Here is a 16,363-nt window from a genome sequence, read left to right on the forward strand (position 1 = left end):
TGAGAACCGACTGCCAAGGGGAACAGGGGTCCTTTCAGGAGTGATGAAGTGTGCTGAAATTGGTGAGGGCGACGGGTGGACAACGCCCCGAGCAGGCGGAAAGCCACAGAGTGGGGCGCTTCAAATGGGTATGTTTGTGAATTAGATCTCGATAGAGGTTTTAAAGGGCCACATGGATGGTGTCTGGCGATGGACAAAGGGTGCCCGTGTTGAAACTTCACTTTTCAAGCACGAGGTCCCACTGGACAAGACAGCCGTCAACAGAAGCCAAAGACGCTTGTAAACCACGCTGTCAGTGTGGCTCTGTACGGCAGCATCTCACCGTCCTCCAGACACCAGCCCTGGAAACCGGCTGCGTCACACCCCGACACGAGTTGGAGGGGTTCCTAGAGGTCCCAAAGCCCTCCCTTTGATTCGATAGGGGAGGAAACAGGCTCAGGAAGGGCTTCAGATCTCTCGCAAGGTGGCACAGCAAGTGTCAGGGGACGCTGGGACTGGAGCCTCCTTAGAACCTGCCTCTTTTTCCCACCGATTTCGGCAGGGTTTTCACGTTCCTCAGTTGGTCAGGGAGGAAACTCCTCACAGCCCTGGGTCCAGGTCAGGCCACCGCAGGAGCTAGGAGGAGTCAGGAAGAGGCCATTTCTGAGGTAAGGACGGGGAAGATGGGGCCAGGTTCTGAGAAGGCAGCGTGAGCCCCTGTTCCCGTAAGCACAGGGATGCGAGGGGGACAGAGACACAAGTGATGAGTCCTAAGACGTGGCCCACGACACGTTGTCACACGTGGTCTGAGGCTTGTGGCTATTTTTTCCCATCACGTACACAATTGGAGGGAGTGAGAACTGAACCCCCCCGCCACTTACCCATTTGTCCCCACCTCAGAACCAGTGTGATCATGCCCCCCAGAAGGTGACCTGTGAGTCACTTGCCCCATGGAAACGTCCCCCACCCTGACCTCAGGCAGGGCAAAGAGTGAAGGAGAGCCGGCCACCAGTCCCCACTCAGCTCTCCAGCAGCGCCTGAGAGGGCCCAGGGTGTCGGTGTGGGCGGGAAGTGGACAGCAGCTTGGAAGGTCTCTTGTCCCCACTGCCCCAGGACGAGGGGACCGTCATGTGGATCGACACTTACTGAGGGCCAAGCACGGTTCTAAGCACTTCATGTGGACTGACTCGCCCCTTCCTCACAAACACTCTGGGGTCTGCGCTGACTGTCCCCACTTTTGGTGAGGTCACTGAGGCACCAGTGTCCTGGGGCAGATGCGCCCCTGGCCTCCCAGCTTGCTTCCTGCGGGCTGTCAGCAGGGCCGGATGAAGAGGTGATGACAGGGTGGGTGCTGGGGGACCTGTGGTCACAGTTTGGAGGTGGGACAGGAAGCTGAGTGACGTGACGTGGCTGGGGTAGGCCTGCCTAGGGGCTGACGCCACTATTTCAGGAGCCTCCAGCGGGGAGCAAGGTGGTGGTGCAGTGGCTCCTTGCAGGATTCCAGGTAGGGCGGAGGCGGGGGAGGGGGCCGGGACCCTGGGCGGGAGGGAGTGGGCTGCCTGCCAGGGAAGAGTTGATGGAGCAGGAAGTGCCCCCACCGGTGAGATCGGAGCTCTGGGCCTCCCCTTGCTGCCTCCCCTGGCATCCTTGGGCCCACTCTGGCCTCAGTTTCCACAATATGAAGTAGTGCACACAGCCTCCAAGCCCCCAGCACGGACAACTAAAGCCTCTGAAAAACCGGACAACAGGACGAGTGCCAGGGCGCCCGAGTCCCCGTTAGGTCACGACGGGACCCTGTTGGCCTCCTGAGGGGCGACAGGAGGCCTTGGGAAGGTTCCCCTGCCCTCTCCACCCTGAGCCCTGCACAGGGCCTGGAATTCCACCTTCAAGTCATCCTTTGGGTTGGGCATGGAAGGTTCTAGGCAAGGGACATTCCTGTTCTCCACGACCCCTGTTCTCAGAATCTGCCGTCCCTGCAGGCCAGAGAGGAAAGGCCTCTAAGGAGCTCAGTTTGCATGGGGATAGAGAGGAGATTCCAGACGGGCACGATGGCGCCCGCTTGTGATCCCAGCAGCTCGGGAGGCTGAGGCAGGAGGATCGTGAGTTCAAAGCCAGCCTCAGCAACTTATCAAGGCCCTGAACAACTCAGCGAGACCCTGTCTCTAAATAAAATATAAATACGGGCTGGGAATGTAGCTCAGTGGTTAAGCACCCCTGGGTTCAATCCCTGGTACCAAAAAAAAAAAAGAGAGAGAGAGAGAGATTCCAGATCATAGGCAGCCCCCACACCACTTCAGAACGAGGGAGAAACTTCTAGCCAATGTAGACCACAGGTAGGTTCCTGTTGCTCCCAGAAGTCCAGGAGCTTGGTAGGGAATGCCAGCAGGGAGATGCCAAGCACCAGGAGGGGTGTGAACAGCAGACCTAAAGGCCCTCCCACACCAGAGCCAAGGCCGTGGGCACTCGGCAGCTTCCATTCATTCCAGAAACCATTCCCGGGCACGTCTACCCCTCTACGGCATGGCATATCACGCCTCTCTAAGGAGGCCCGGAGGGGGCCCTGTGGGAAGATGGGCACAGCGAGGGCAGCACGAGACCTCAGTTCTTCCCCAGGTCTGTTGAGGGCTTGGTGGGACAGTCAGGGATGAGAGCTGGAGGCAGACACAGAATAAGAACCAGGTGGGGAAAGGGCTGGCCCTTCCAGAGCCCAGAATGAATCTTCTCCGGAGTCCAGACAGGGCAGGTCCTCAGCTCCTGTTCCCCCTTCTGAGACCAGAGGACCGACCTCACCAGCATTAGTTGTGTTCTGGGAACAAAGCCATCAATCCAGATTCCCATTAGGGAGGCCTTAGTAAAATCCCAGCGAGGGGCTCCGGCTGGAAGCAGGACCGGGCAGACGCCCTCTCCTGGGCCTCTCCGCACCAAGCTGCAGACTGGACACAGCTCCGGCATTCGGTCATTTAAGAGAATTCCAGTCCCTGCCCTTCCAATAGTTCCAGAGAACTCAGCGCCCTCCCTTCCTCTGCCCAGTGTCCAGAGCCCCAACACTGCCTGTGTCCGCGGCTCCATGGGCGCCCGGCTGCTCCTCCGAGGCATCCTCTTCCTGTTGCTGCCCCGACCGGCCCCAGCCCCCTGCTACACAGCTGCGCAATCAGAATGCAAGCAAAGCCAGGATTCCGTGCCTGGCGCATGGCTGGCTGGGGAAGGTGTGGACGTGACCAGCCTCCGCCGCTCCGGCTCCTTCCCGGTGGACACACACAGGTTCCTGCGGCCCGATGGCACCTGCACTCTCTGTAAAAACGCCCTGCAGAAGGGTGCCCTGCAGCGCCTGCCCCTGGCGCTCACCCACTGGCGTGGGCAGGGCTCCGGCTGCAGGCGCCATGTAGCCAGGACCAAAATCAGCTCCACTGAGGAGGTGGCCCGGAAGGCAGCCGCCAGCATCAGCAATGACTGGCAGGTAGGGCTGGACGTGACTCCCAAGCCCGGCAGCAACGTGCACGTGTCCGTGGCCGGCTCGCACTCCAAGGCAGCAGACTTCGCAGCCCAAAAGACCCACCAGGACCAGTACAGCTTCAGCATGGACACGGTAGAGTGTCGCCTGTACAGGTGAGGTGGGGACGGTGGAGTGATGTGGAAGAGGCGTGGAAGACTCTGAGTCGTCTAGGAGCTCTGGAATCATAGGGTGGGGAGTTGGGGGCTGCTTCCACCAGAGTCCTGGTTCTCAGACTTCAGGTGACAGCCCCTGGCCTCTTCCCATCCAGGAGGGCCCAGTGAGAGCCCAGGCAGAGGGAAGTGAGCAAGACGGTGCCTGAGAGCCCCAACATGGCACCAGGGAGGTGGGGTAAGAGCCCACCCTCCCCTTTCCTGAGACCTCCAGCCTCCCATGGGGTCCTACCTGGGTAGACAGAGATAGGTGAACTGGCTAGGTTTTTCCTCCTCATTGTTGTGTGATCTTGAGCATCTCACTTCTCTCTGGGTCTCATTCATTCACTTAACCAATATTCATGCCTGCCTCGGGCATCAGGGTGACCCTGCTAAGCAACGGCCATCAGTACTCCAGCCCCCAGGAGCAGGGAGCCTGGGACTCAGTGGCCAAACCAAGTCACTGCTCTGATTTCCCAGGTTGGGAGGCCATGTGTCCTCCACAGTGAAGCAGGGCACCTCCTGCCAGAGTGGCCAGAGCCATTCGGAGCCCAGGCACATGAGCCCAATCTGGAGGAACAGATGAGGGAAGGTTCCAAAGCTAGTTGGATGCCCTCTGTGTGGTAGCCCTGCTTTCATAACCAGAAAATGAAATGCTTCATTGTACAAGGAAAGAGCCGTGTCAAGTCACACATCACCGGGAGCCATGGCCCAGGCTCTGCGGACAGCCCAACATCGTAGAGCTGTGGCGGTGGAGCCAAGTGCACTGGGTTCAAGTCCTGGTGGTGCCCACTCTCACGTGAACTGGGCATCCCTGGAGGAGTGGCCGAGTGGGGAAAGCACGACCCTGGTGGGGCTCACCTGATGTCTCCCTCTCTCCACAGTTTCCATGTAGTGCACAACCCCCCGCTGCACCCCGATTTCAAGCGGGCACTTGGGGGCCTACCCCCCAACTTCAACACCTCCACCGAGCCCGAGTTCCTCAGGTTCATCTCCAACTACGGCACCCACTTCATCCGGGCTGTGGAGCTGGGTGGCCGCGTCTCAGCCCTCACAGCCCTGCGCACCTGTGAGCTGGCCCTGGACGGGCTCACGGCCGATGAGGTGGGGGACTGCCTGGCTGTGGAGGCCCAGGTGAGCATCGGCGGCCATGCCGACTCCTCATCCAAATTCAAGGCCTGTGAGGACAAGAAGCAGCAGCACAAGATGGTCACCTCCTTCCACCAGGCCTACCGTGAGCGTCACTCCGAGGTGGTGGGCGGCCGCCACACCTCGGTGCGCGACCTGCTGTTCGGGAACCAGGCTGGGCCCGAGCAGTACTCAGCCTGGGTGGCTTCGCTGCCCAACAGCCCCGGCCTGGTGGACTACAGCCTGGAGCCCCTGCACTTCCTGGTGGAGAGCCAGGACCCTCGGCGGGAGGCGCTGAGGCAGGCCGTGAGCAGGTACCTGATGGGCAGGGCACGCTGGAGGGACTGCAGCCGACCATGCCCGCCTGGGCAGCAGAAAAGCCCCCATGACCCGTGCCAGTGCGTGTGCCACGGCTCGGCAGTTACCAACCAGGACTGCTGTCCACGCCAGAGGGGCCTGGCCCGGCTGGAGGTGACCATCATCCAAGCGTGGGATCTGTGGGGAGACTGGACAAGTGCCACGGATGCCTACGTGAAGGTCTTCTTTGGTGGCCAGGAGCTGAGGACCGGCACCGTGTGGAACAGTAACCACCCCAGGTGGATGACCCGGCTGGACTTCGGGGATGTGCTTCTGCCCACGGGGGGCCCCCTGAGGGTGCAGGTTTGGGATGCAGACAACGGCTGGGATGACGACCTCCTCGGCTCTTGTGACGTGTCTCCGAAGTCTGGCTCCCATGAGGAGAAATGCCACATGAACCACGGTCACCTGCAATTCCTCTACCAGGCCAGGTGTTTGCCCCACCTGGCGGGGGGAACCTGCCTGGATTATGCCCCTCAGGGGCTTCTGGGGGAGCCGCCAGGGAACCGCAGCGGGGCCGTGTGGTGAGAACAGTGAGCTTGGAGACCGGGAGGCTGGGACGGAAGGCCCCGTCCCCCTTGGACTGGTGGGAAACTGAGGTTCAGGCTCCATCACGGAGGTGGCTGAGGTCAACCCTGAGGCCCTGTCCTAACTGCCGCAGCCCCCCAACATCCCAAGCCTGGCCATCACTGCCGCACAGACGACAGCTCCAGCCAGGGGCCGGGCAAGAGGCCAGGAGACTGTCCCGCCAGGCTGCTTAGAGCCCCTCTTTCGAGACCCCCTTGCAGCCAATTCTTTTTGTATTTTTTGGTACCGGTGATTGAGCTCAGGGGTGCTTTACCACTGAGCTGCATCCCCAGTCCTTTTTTATTTTGAGATGGGGTCTGTAAACTTGCTCAGGGTCTTGCTAAGTTGTCGAGGCCAGTCTCAAACCTGTGATCCTCCTGCCTCAGCCTCCCAAGTCGCTGGGGTTACAAGCACGCACCACCACACCTGGTTTCTTGCAGCCTTTTCTGTTGTGGAAAAATATTTGTAGTGGTTCTACCACCTTCTGTCCAGTTGCTCTCTTTGCTCTTGTCCTCCTTGCTTTGTCTCTAAGACAAATAAAGGATTGTCACACCTATCTCACTGTACACACAACTTGATAGAGGCCAATAAACGTGATATGATGGTGGCTATGACAGTGGTGTTGTGGCAGAAGAGACAATGGGGACCAGACCACCTCTGGAGATAAACATCTACATCAGCAACCCATACAAAACGGGCAGGCAGGTAATATACACTGCTTTTCTGCTTTCGCTGGAAATGTGGAGACCTAAAATATTTTCCTTGTAACCCTCTGACTTGAGCAAAAGCAGCATAAACTTGGTGATAAATAGCCATGGACATTCAGCTCCTAGCTGGAAGACAATAGGGGCTGGTGAGGACTGCGGTGAACTGGGGAGCGGGTGCATTATTTATTGGCAGGGGTGGGGGCAGGATGCACTGCAGCCCCACTCCAGCAAACCTTCCCAGGTAGAAGTGTGAGCCCACAACTTCCAGTTCTTCTCATTTTTTAAAGTAACCATAAACTCCAATTTGATTCCTAACTGTGGCAATTTGTGAAAATAAATGTCTGTGGGTAACTATGGTATAAGTCAAAGAGACCATATCTGCAGGCTGTCACTGAGCCAGGGACATCTGTGTGGAAAACTGCTTCCAACAGAGCCCATTTGCACAGACTGAAAATCTCACAACTCAGGGGGGAAATGCAGTAGTTCCAACACGGTGGTCTCTGAGGGCTTCCCAGCCTTGATGTACAGTCAACCCAAGTCTCAAATGACGTGGCCTTTGTTTCAGGTGCTTGGGACACAGGCCTCGGCACACAGGCATATGAAGTTGGGGACAAGATTCAGGGCAGCTCTGTAGCTGTGCTGGGACCTGGCTGAATAGGGTCAGAGGGACTCAGGAGCTGCCATGGCTCCCCGCTCTATTTCAGTCTCCCTACAAATTCCCCGCAGAGGTGTGTGGGGGACCCGTAGGCTCAGAAGCCAGGCAGTGAGCCTAAATCCCCCGTGGGGCAGGAGGGAGGAGCAAGGCCTGGAAGCCTGGTAGAAACCACTGTTCTTACACATTTCCGTTCACAGTTCACAGCCACACACAAACAAGAGCACAGGAGGGACCTCGATGTGTCACTCAGGCTGTGACTGAAAGAAGCAGAGGTGCGGACCCCACCCCTTGGGGAGGGCAGAGCCACAGATGGGGTGGGGCCGGCTCAGCCAGTCCCTGCTCCCTGGGCCTCGGCATCTCCACGTCTCCACGGGACAGTCTTCCTTTCACCCCCTCTCAGGACTGCCTTGCAGGGGGCAGGAGCCATGGAAGGGGTCCCGAGTAGGGGAGCTGGCTAGCCCTTCCAGTCTCACGCAGGGAAACCACAGCCCCGAAGCAAGAAGGGACTGACCAGTGGTCAAAGCAGAAGCTAGTCACAGAAAGAACCAGGAGTCTGAATCCCGAGTGCTTCACTCCAAGCACAGCTTCAAAAGGGACCATAGGGCTGGGGAAGGAGGGCGGTTAGCGAAAGAGACCAGAGACCAGGGAGAACCAAGGAGATGCTGGGGTCCTCAGCCCCAACTCCCTCCCACGAGGAGGTGGGGCTGCTTCGTCCCACCTGAGGCCCTGGTTTGTTTGAAAACCCAGAAGCCTTCCGTTCGGCCTCCGGTTAACTGGACTTTGTGAACATAAACTTATGTGGAAAACATGGTACAAGCCAAGGAGAACTCGGATGCGGGTCCCCACCCTGCTGCGACCCAGAGGGCCGGCTTGTCTGAGCTCCATCCTTGGGCAGGAGACGGGTGAGGGGAGAGACTAGGGTCTCTATTTCCCTGTGTCCTCTGCTGGCAGCTTTGGGCCTCCTGCTACCATCTGGGAGGCCGCTGTGTCTTTTTCCGGGTTCCAGGAACTTCCCCTCTGCTCACCCTTCCACACTAGGGGTGAGGGAGGCTCTGCTGCTGCAAATTCTGAGCGGCTGCACCATTTACCCCTTCTGCTCCCACCACCCCCACTCCCGCCATCTTTAAAACCAAACCCTCTGCAAATCACTGTAGCTGGAATCTACCGTGGGGCCCGGGAGGGAGGGACACTCCACCTTATGAGGCCTGGTAGAAAGCAGAGCCCGCCTCCACAGCAGCTGAGAAGGCCCAGCGCTGGCCTCCCTGCACTCCAAGCTCTGTGGCAAGTGGGAGATGACACAGGGCTGGGCCACCAGCCTGAGGCATCTGCTGCAGGTGTGGGCTGTCCTCAGAAGGAGGTGCCAAGACCAAGGTTCAAGTACAAGGAATCTGGCTGGAGCCAGGGAAGGGAGGGTGGCCAATTAAGGTGCGGTATCACGGTGGGCAACTGGAGCGGGTCCCACGGGGGATCCAGGGGCTGATGGAGAAGGCACACCTCTCTGAGTGTCCCACGAGGGTTGGGGGAGCTGGGGTATTGACGCGCCACTTCCCGTCAGTCAATGGTGCAGGGATTCTGGAAGTGGGCATTCATTTCCACAAACTCCCAGTCCAGGCAGTGTCCAGCAGCCAGAGAAAGCCCCCAGGAAGAGGCCTCGGCTAAGTCCAGGGAGACGTGCTGAGATGATATTGCTAAAGGCTGTGCAGGCGGGGCTGACAGGGCTGCTGCACCTGGCATGGAGGGCGTCCCAGGGCAGGGACTACAGGGCCGCTGGTGAGAACGTCCAGGAGAGGCACCCAGGGCTCCACAGTCGAGTCCCCACCAGAGCAGCCCTGAGGCAGCGTTTGGGGACACTGTTCCGGAGGCTCAGGCGGTGCGGGCATCCTGGTGTCTGAGTACTCAGTACTTACTGCATTTAAACTTGACTTCTATTGCCTGCAGCTAAATCCCCTGCTGCTTCCACACCCCATCCCCTTTACACCCGTCCTCCTGCCACCATGTCCTCAAACCACCACTTAACTGTCCCCAAGCACTTTCCTTCCCTCCCTCCCCAGGGCATGAGCACAGCTGGAGGGGACCATTTTCAGGTCCCACCTTTCAACAGATGGTCACCAAGAGCCTCCTATGAGCCAGGTACTGGGCCCCCAGTGACCAGCACACCATGCAGGGCATGTGCCCTTGAACCTCATGTCTAAAATGGATGAGGACCTGCAGGAAGATACCGGAAGTCAGGATGACATCCTGGGAGGAAGCTCGGGCTGAGCTGCTTTCATTCTTTTGTCTCACGCGTATGCGCACAGGAGTCACAGTGGTCTTCTCACACGCGCACGCGCACACAGGCCAAGGACGTCTTTAGGTTTGGGGCTGGTGTTGACAACTGCCCAGCATTTGTTTTTTTAAGTGTTGCTGCACAGTTCTTTCATCTCCCTCACACATGCCTCTGTGACCTCGGAGGGCTGTGTCAGTGTCTGACAGGCAGCTGACAAGCCGGGACAGTGAGCCCCTGCCCCTGGTGTGTGGACCCAGGCAGTCTGGGGTTGGGGGGACCTGGGGAGGGGAGGGGCTCCGGCAGCTCTGAGAGGTGGGGGCTTCTCTTGCTTTCCTGTTCCTCTAACCCTGTCTATAGTGGTCTTCATCCCCCACATCTGTCACCAAGCTATTCTACATCCTAATATGTCCCCTGTCCTCTTAACCGTGGCTTTTCCAGCCTGGGTCACCAACATCTCTTGCTCGGACTCATCTGCCTGGTGCCTGCTCATGAATCTCAGGGTGGCTGCCTCCACCCTACACAGGGATGCCCACACCTGCCCACATCCCCTTGGGCCCACTCCAACTCCATCGCTGCCTGGAGACCCCCGCGGGGCCTGTTCTGCCTGCCCAGGCTAGGCGTTCTGGGATAGCATGCCTACCCCATTCGGCCCCCCAGACCATCAACTGACCACTGATGAGAGTTGGCACAGCAACACTGGCTCCCTACCCCATCCAGGAGCCAACTCCAGGTCAGATCCCCCCTGGCTCCCAACACCCTCCAGTTGCCCACTCGGTGACTTGCTGGACCACATGCCCATCCCTGTCCCGCTTTCCCACTCCGCTACTGGCATTTTCTGGAATGGCCTCCTGCAGAAACCACTTGCCCTGGAATTCCTGGCTCAGGGCCTGGCCCACACTGACCCCGTCATTGCCTTGCTTAAAACCCTTGGTTGGTTCCTTGTGACACTTGGGAAAAACCCGTTAGGTGAGCCAAAAGCTCCACACTGCCCCTGATCTCAGCTGGGCCCCCACCTTGCTGAGCCCAGCCTCACTGATCTCCATTGGTCACATCCTTCACATTCTGACCCCTTACACAGGCCACCTCCTCTTTCTAGAGCTTTCCTCCTCCACCCTAGGTCCTCCTCAGCCTTCGGGCTTCAGCTTTGATGGTGCCTTCCTCCAGGAAGCCTTCCCTGACTGCCAGCCCCCGGCCCCCTCAGGCCCCAGCATTTCCCTCACAGCAAAATTTCTGCATTCTGTGTGGTCAAATCAATTAGCCCAGCACAACCGATGGGCATAAGTGTGACAAATGAAAACTACTGGATGGATAATGAATGAGTGGGTGAATGAGTGGATGAACCCCACCACGGAATCTTCCAGCCTCCGCTTGAACGCTCCTAGAGAGCTCATTACCTCCTAAGGGAGCAGGGTTGCATTTGGAAGGTTCTGACCCCGAGACACCTGCCTCCTTATGACCTCCAGCCCTGGGTGTGCTCTGGGTTCTCTGTCTGCACCTGCCTCCAGCATGGCTGGCAGAAGGAGCGCCAGGCGGAGTTGGGTCCATGCGGTGGTCTCTGTTCACTTTCCTCCTGTGGAATCCCAGGAGGGGGGCACACCACATGGCTGGTGGGGCCGCCCACCCCTCTTCCCTGTCACAGTAGAAATGAGAACTTCTCATGGAAGGAGGTGGCTTCCTTTTATGGCTCCTGAATTTTTCTCAACGGAACCTGTCACCGACTGGTGTCAGATCCAGCCTCTTTCTCTGGACAGAGTTGATGTCCACCTGGCCTAGCAGGTTCTGACCCCAGAGGGGCAAGATTCACTACTGGCCTGCTAATGGGCTCCTCCCCTCTCTCCTGCACTGCCTGATGAGGTCCTGCCATGCCCATCTGGGTCAGGGGCAGACTGAGCACTGTCGGCAATGAGAGATGGGGTCTGGTGCCGTTGAGACCAAGGTCACAGGCAGGATTCTGATGGCTGGTTAGGGTTAGGGTTAGCTGCACAGAAAGATAAGCTTCAGTCTAGAAAGGACCCTGGAGAGTAGCCAAGACTGACATCCAACTCAGATTACAAATGAAAAGACCCTAACAGCACTTCACCCCTGATCCAACCACAGAGACCAATCATGTGGACTCTGTCTTTGGTCCAATTCTGACTCCTGACCTCCGGCAACTCTCCTGAACACCTGGCAACCGTGCAAAGCTGCTCCTCCAGACCCCAGGGCCCCAGCTCTAAATTCAGGGGGTTGGAGCAATGATTTCCACGTGGCTTTCCAGCCGGGAGGGCCTCAGCCCCCGTTCTACAGGCTGTCTCATCCTGACACTCAGGAGCAGGGCCAGCGACACCATCTACAACATCTCCACACTGGCATGGTGGGCGCCGCACCATCCTGCCATTCCTGTGCTGGGAAGACCCTGGGTCCTTTGGCCTTTCTCTTCCCAAAGGTCACACACTTGACCCCAGCCAGCCAGGACCAGAACCACCACCGTGGTTGTGCAAGTTAGAATCAGAACTTCTTGTTTACTGTGGGACCTCAACAGCACATCTGGACTCATAGTTAATCCCCACAGCAGCTGGTTCTTAAAAGGACAGTGACGTCAGCTCCCTGGCAGGACACTGAATTTTGCCCTGGGAAACCCAACCTACTTGTGAGACTCTACAGTCATGGACCGAGGTCGGCCCCGGGGAAGGCATCCTGTCTCCCTCTCCTTGCTCCTCACAGGACTTGGCACCATCAGGCACTGGGACCTTTGCTGGAGGTCCTGCCACCAGCAGGGACAGTAATTCAGTGAGGACATCCTGGTGCCCGTGTCTACCCTCCACCAGGAGAGTTCTGGGGCTTTGTGTGTTTTCATTTTGCAAAGCCCTCTTCCAGGTTGGAGGAACTGTGGGCGCCCTGACTCGCTCCCCTGCCCCGCGGCTTCTGTTGTTAGCTTGCCGAAGGGTTCCGGGTGCCGAGCACCATACAGGTTTCCCCTCCTCCTATCTTCCCAGCAACGCTGAGGCAGGTACACATCTCTCCTTCCTAAAAAGGAAATTGCCCAGGAATCTGAGGCTTCCCGTGCACTTTGGTCGTGAACCTTCTCCACCAGCTGCTGGAGGGATCCAGAAGTTTCCCTACCATATTTTGTACTGCCTCTCCTAGGGCTCTCCTTTGTAGGTTCCATGACCTTTTTCAAAACAATGCTGGACGTGACTACAGAGGACCCACACTGGGCAATGCTCTCAGGGGGAGCAATCTCCCCATGCCACCGGGCCACCTGCTTCTCTTAAAATGTGGTAAAATAGCCCGGTGCAGTGGGGCATGCCTGTAATCCCAGTGGCTCGGGAGGCTGAGGATCTCAAGTTCAAAGCCAGCCTCAGCCACTTAGCAAGGCACTTAGCAACTCAGCGAGATCCTGTCTCAAAATACAAAAAAAAGGGTTCAGTGGTTAAAAACCCCTGGGCTCGATCCTCCGTACCCCCAAAAAATGTGACAAAATACACATAACATTTCTCCCAAGTGCGCAGTTCAGTGCACTAAATGCATTCACAATGTTGTGCAACCATCACCCCATCTAGACCCCAAATTTTCCATCATCTTCAAACCAAAAATTTGTACCCTTAAACAATAATTTCCCTCCAGTCCCTGGTGGTCTCTATTCTATTTTCCATCTCTATGAATTTGCCAACTCTGGGTACTTCATACAAGTGGAATCATGAAGTGTTTTTCTTCTGCGCCTGGCTTATTTCACTTAGCATAATGTTTTCAAGATCCATCTGTGTTATTACATCATCAAAACTGCATTTGTTTTGTGGCTGAATAATATTCCACTGAGTCTACCCCACATTTTGCTTATCCAGTCAGCCCTGGTGGACACCTGGCTTGTTTCCACCCTGGACTATGGTAAATAAAGCTGTTACGAACCGTGTTGGACCAGTATCTTGTTTTACACAAACACCTAGGGGTGGAATTGCTGAATGGCACCAAACTGTCTCCTGCCAGGAGCTTTTGAGCCAGCCTCTGCACGTCTGTCTGCACCCGCCATCCACCAGTCAGATCAGGATTTGAACACAGGCACGGTTCTCCAGGACTCCTGCCAGGGCTATGGTGCGTCCAGCTTTCCCAGCCACCCCCTGCCCTTCCCTTACCCTCTCCCCTGCAGGAGGGAGGACGGAAAGCTGAATGGACAGGCATGAGGCCTCGGGATTCACATAGTAGGTTCTCAATAAACGTCGCTGAACAAATGAGTGAAGGCTGACGTGTATTTCCACCCTCTCCCTGCACAGGACTATGAGCTCATGGACAGTAGGGGCCATGGCCTGTTCACCACGGCGTTCCCCCGAAGCCCGGTGTGAAAAAGAGATCCACCAAGAAGGAAAGGCTGGCTGGGCCCAAGTGAAGGAAGAAGACTGACTGGAGAACAGAGCGGCCAGCATTGGGGGAGGTGCAGGTGCTGCGGAAAATGAGAGGGGAAGGGACAGCAGGGGTAGGGGAGGAGGACCGAGGGAGCGAGAGGAGCACCAGAGCCCCGCTCCTGGGAAAGGGAGCCAAGAAGAGCTGCGCTGGGCCCAGGCCCAGGCTCTGGGCTGCGGCCTCCTCACCTTAGGGGAGGGGCCTCCCCTGCAGAGAGGAGCAGTCATCCTTTGCCACCCAGAGGCCAGCTCCTCCCCCTTAGGCCTGGAAACAAGTCCCACAGCTTAGGGAGCTGGTATTTTGGGGAGCAGGACTTGCTCCGAGGTCCCGGCCCCCAAGACTCAGCCTGCACGTCGAGGTGGGGAAGGGGCTCCGGTCAGGTGCCGTTTTCTGTTCTTACCTTTACCTACGCTTGCCCACAGGCCTGCCAGAGGGCAGGACCTGGTCACTACGCATGACCTCATTTGGGTTTCCCCAGAGCCCCACTTTACCAGTGAGCCAACTGAGGCTCCGGTCTGCTCACCGGCCCAAAGTCCCTCAGTTATTTAACTGCTGAGAAGTGGGATGTGACATAGTGGTGTCGCGTGGCCAGTGGCACTGAGCAGGTCTGCTGCCTGCCCGAGTCCACAGCACCCTTCCGTCTTGGCACTGGCCCCTCAGCAGCCGCAGGACTGAGGCAGTGCCCAGGGCCCTAAATTACTCTTCCCCCCGCAGCCAGGGCAGGGGGCTCCTTCTCCCTTCCCTTAGCCCTCCCCCACCACCTGGGTCGATCTAGCGCTGTGAGGTTCGTAGCCCTCCTGGCCCCTCTGCTTCCTAGGCATTTGGAAGTGACCTCTCCCCGCCCCGGCAGCACACGGCTCCCCAGGGGCCAGAGCTGCCAGCTGCCATGCCCTCTTCTGGACCCCAAGAGGGTGGCCCGGGTGGATTTCCAGAGAGCTTGAAGGAAAGGTAGGGAGCCTTTACTGAGCCTCTCTGTGTCAGCCACCATTCTTGGCAGAATGACCCTTCTTCTCTGTCACTCTGACTGCTCCGTGACAGAGCACAAGAGTATCTTTTTAGATACACATGACCGTAGCGTGCCCTCTGACGTATTATATATACATGGAGTCTAACTTCTAATTAGGATCCCAGTCAGGAGGGTATCTGGCTCAAGGCCACATGGACTGGCCCAGAGGTGCCCCTTTCTTCCTGTCCCATGGCCTCCCCTGCCCCAAGTTGGCTGCTAAGAGGAGCCAGCAGTTAGAGGCAGCCCTGGGGAAGTGGCCCTGGGGAAGGTGTCCAGCAGACTGGGGGGCCCTGCCCACCACTAATAACAAGCTGGGCCGAGGAGAAACAGGCCTGTGCGTGAACAGGGCCCAGCAGTCTACACACACACATCTGCTTATGATTTGGTAAACAAAACAAAACCGAGGTTTGCAGAACCAACATCAGTGCAAACAAGATGGCTGGGACCTGCACAGCTTTCTCAAGAACCCAAGAGGCTTCCCAGGCCTCTGCAAACCATTTCGACCACGCACAGCTGCTTATTAAACAAACCATGCAAATGGGTTCTTGGGCCAGGAGTGACGCCTGGGCTCCTTATCTGAGCTCTAGGCAGGTGCTGCAGGGAGCTGACGGTGAGAAGCAGCTTATTCCCATCATCATGTGTCAAGTGTCTGAAAATAACAAGAGGACTTTGCTTGGACACACTTAATTTTTTTTTTCTTGGCACTGGGGGATTGAAACCAGGGGCACTTAACCACTGAGCCACATCCCCAGCCCTTTTTTGTATTTTATTTAGAGACAGGGTTTTGCTGAGTTGCCGAGGCTGGCTTTGAACTCTCGATCCTCCTGCCTCAGCCTCCCAAGTGGCTGGGACTACAGGCATGCGCCACCACACCCAGCTGCTCGGACAGACTGACTGACAGACTTCCCCTGCGTTTCTCCCCTAATCATGCTTCCCAATTAACTCTAAAAGCATCTGCTGACTCGTTGTCTTTGTTGTATCAACAACATGGGGCCAAAGGATCCATCCAGAACGGCCTTCCCAGCGCCTTCCCAGACCCAGATGTGTGTGCGGGGCTGCACCTGCTGAGTGACCTGAGGAAAGGGCCTCCTCTTTGAGTCTCTGGTTCCTCATGCTCAGCTTGGGCACGTGAACAGCAAAACAGGTTAGGATCACAGGTGCACTCCTAGGAAGGAGGCCTGGAAAAGCTACCTGGAAATGGCCTCTGCCTAGAGGGTGACACCTGTCACCAAGAGCGGAGAAATTTCGCCCTGCTCAGAGGAAGCACTGGGTGAAAGGATCTTCTACTCCATTTTGGAGCTGAAGGAGCGGGACTGGGAGGTGCGGAGCAAAGTGTCAGGCATGCATTAGATGTTCAGTAAGACTCTGGTCACCCGGAAACACTTGGGACCCTACCACGTGTGGTGTGTGGGGACACAAAGACACACACCCGTTTGTACTCTGCTATACCCGCCACCCCACCAAAAGACCTGCTCAAGTGGGGCTGACTTCCCTGCTCAGCAAATCTTCCCTGGAAAATCTCTTCATGGTGCTGCAATCCTGCAGGTCCTCAGGCAAGGGGATGTGGGCCTAACTGGGCTGGCACTGAGGGGGACCCGAGGCCCAGGGACAAGGACCTGTTCCCAGCACAGAAGGCAGGGTCATCTCCCACGGCTACAGCCCCCTATCCAGGGCGTCAT

At 57.4% G+C, this 16,363-nt stretch overlaps 1 protein-coding gene across 1 annotated transcript; it reads left to right on the forward strand.

Annotated features, from left to right (window-relative positions):
- The first annotated feature begins 1,203 nt into the window (after positions 1-1,203).
- PRF1 (perforin 1) lies at positions 1,204-6,229 on the forward strand. Its single transcript, XM_079135799.1, has 3 exons — positions 1,204-1,483; positions 3,010-3,585; positions 4,506-6,229. The coding sequence occupies exons 2-3, from the start codon at positions 3,047-3,049 to the stop codon at positions 5,632-5,634; spliced, it is 1,668 nt and encodes a 555-aa protein (XP_078991925.1). The 5' UTR covers positions 1,204-1,483; positions 3,010-3,046; the 3' UTR covers positions 5,635-6,229.
- The last annotated feature ends 10,134 nt before the right edge of the window (positions 6,230-16,363 follow it).

This window comes from Sciurus vulgaris, assembly GCF_902686455.1.
Source record: "Sciurus vulgaris genome assembly, chromosome: 4".
Classification (NCBI taxonomy): Eukaryota; Metazoa; Chordata; class Mammalia; order Rodentia; family Sciuridae; genus Sciurus; species Sciurus vulgaris.

What these genes read in the sequence shown, in the direction of transcription:
- PRF1 (XM_079135799.1), top strand. Translation starts at nt 3,047, where the DNA reads ATGGGCGCCCGGCTGCTCCTCCGAGGCATCCTCTTCCTGTTGCTGCCC. An exon ending in GTAGAGTGTCGCCTGTACAG is followed by an intron (nt 3,586 to 4,505) that starts GTGAGGTGGGGA and finishes CTCTCTCCACAG; the next exon opens with TTTCCATGTAGTGCACAACC.